We start from the raw sequence: 1,144 nt of genomic DNA, 5'->3' as shown, positions 1-1,144 counted from the left end.
CAGAGTGTTGTTCAGCATGGGGGTGAGTAGAAAATGAAGGCTAATCATGTTTCGGGTGTACTATTCCTTTAAAGTTAGTCAGCCTGCCTTAAAGCGGCGCTCTGGGTCACATGACTTTGGCTCATTCTCAGTTGAGCAGGTAGTAGCTCCCACCTTCTGTTCCCCCATGGACACCGTTCACATGGTCAAGAGTCAGAAAAATAAAAGTCTCAGCAAAAATAGAAACTGTTTCCATTTAAAAACATCCCAACTACTGCATTTAATTAAAATTACAGGCTGAGGAAATCTTTAATAAGTTCAATAAATGTTCTGCTGTTCTGCTTCTCTTTTATTTTGTGCAAAAACAAAACATCTCCTTTTTTATTTACAGATAAAAGCAGGAAAGATGACGGCCTGAAGGGAAAACCAGACATCTATGGTACGTTGCTTCTTGTTGTGTTCATTTGGTCAGCCAATCAGAAATCAGAATTTTCTTCTTCTCTTCTTTTATCCAGCTGTATCCAAGCCTGACGAGCGCGATGGTTTTCTGGACGGCGCTTTGCCCTGCCCTGAGGATTACGCTCAGTTCTGTGAACACGGCCAGTGTGAGATGAGACACAATCTGCCCACATGCAGGTGAGTAAACACCTGGAAGTTTTATCGGACCAGTCCAGAACCGGACCTACTCCGGTTCTCCCTGCATCTTTTAATGTCCCACTTTCTAGTTACTTTATTTCTCTTAGCTATTCTACGGCTTCATATCTAGATTTTCTCCATACAACAATTTTCAAAGTGTGATTCAGCAAATGTAACCATGGTAACGAACATGTTGTTATTTGGACCAGGTGTGACGCAGCGTATGGAGGCCCTCAGTGTGACCAGCTGTTGGATTTTAACATCCTGTATGTGGTGCCCAGCGGCCAGAAGCTGCACTACGTCCTCATCGCCGCCATCATCGGAGCAGTCCAGATTGCTGTCATCGTTGCCGTGGTGATGTGCTTTACCAGGTAAGCACACCTGCTTGAGCAGGGGTCTGCAACCTGTATAATCCAAAGAGCCATTCTTGGCTTCAGTCCAGCTAATAAAACTTGTATGGAGCTATTTTTTTATTTAACAGATATTCACTACATGTTGCTGATATTCTTGGGGAATCATATAAAAAAAA

The 1,144-nt window shown here is 43.1% G+C and overlaps 1 protein-coding gene across 1 annotated transcript in view; it reads left to right on the top strand.

Moving 5' to 3' along the window:
- LOC107098891 (tomoregulin-1-like) overlaps positions 1–1,144 on the top strand; it is a 38,343-nt gene that overhangs the window by 32,018 nt on the left and 5,181 nt on the right. Inside the window, exons 7-9 of the mRNA XM_015396769.1 lie at positions 371–418; positions 495–615; positions 825–986. Coding sequence (XP_015252255.1) covers positions 371–418; positions 495–615; positions 825–986 — 331 coding nt within the window. The remainder of the gene's footprint in view (positions 1–370; positions 419–494; positions 616–824; positions 987–1,144) is intronic.

This window comes from Cyprinodon variegatus, unplaced genomic scaffold (genome assembly GCF_000732505.1).
Source record: "Cyprinodon variegatus isolate N-32 unplaced genomic scaffold, C_variegatus-1.0 Scaffold819, whole genome shotgun sequence".
NCBI lineage: Eukaryota > Metazoa > Chordata > Actinopteri > Cyprinodontiformes > Cyprinodontidae > Cyprinodon > Cyprinodon variegatus.
Note: the sequence above shows the minus strand (reverse complement) of the source record. Positions and strands in the feature narration are given on the sequence as shown.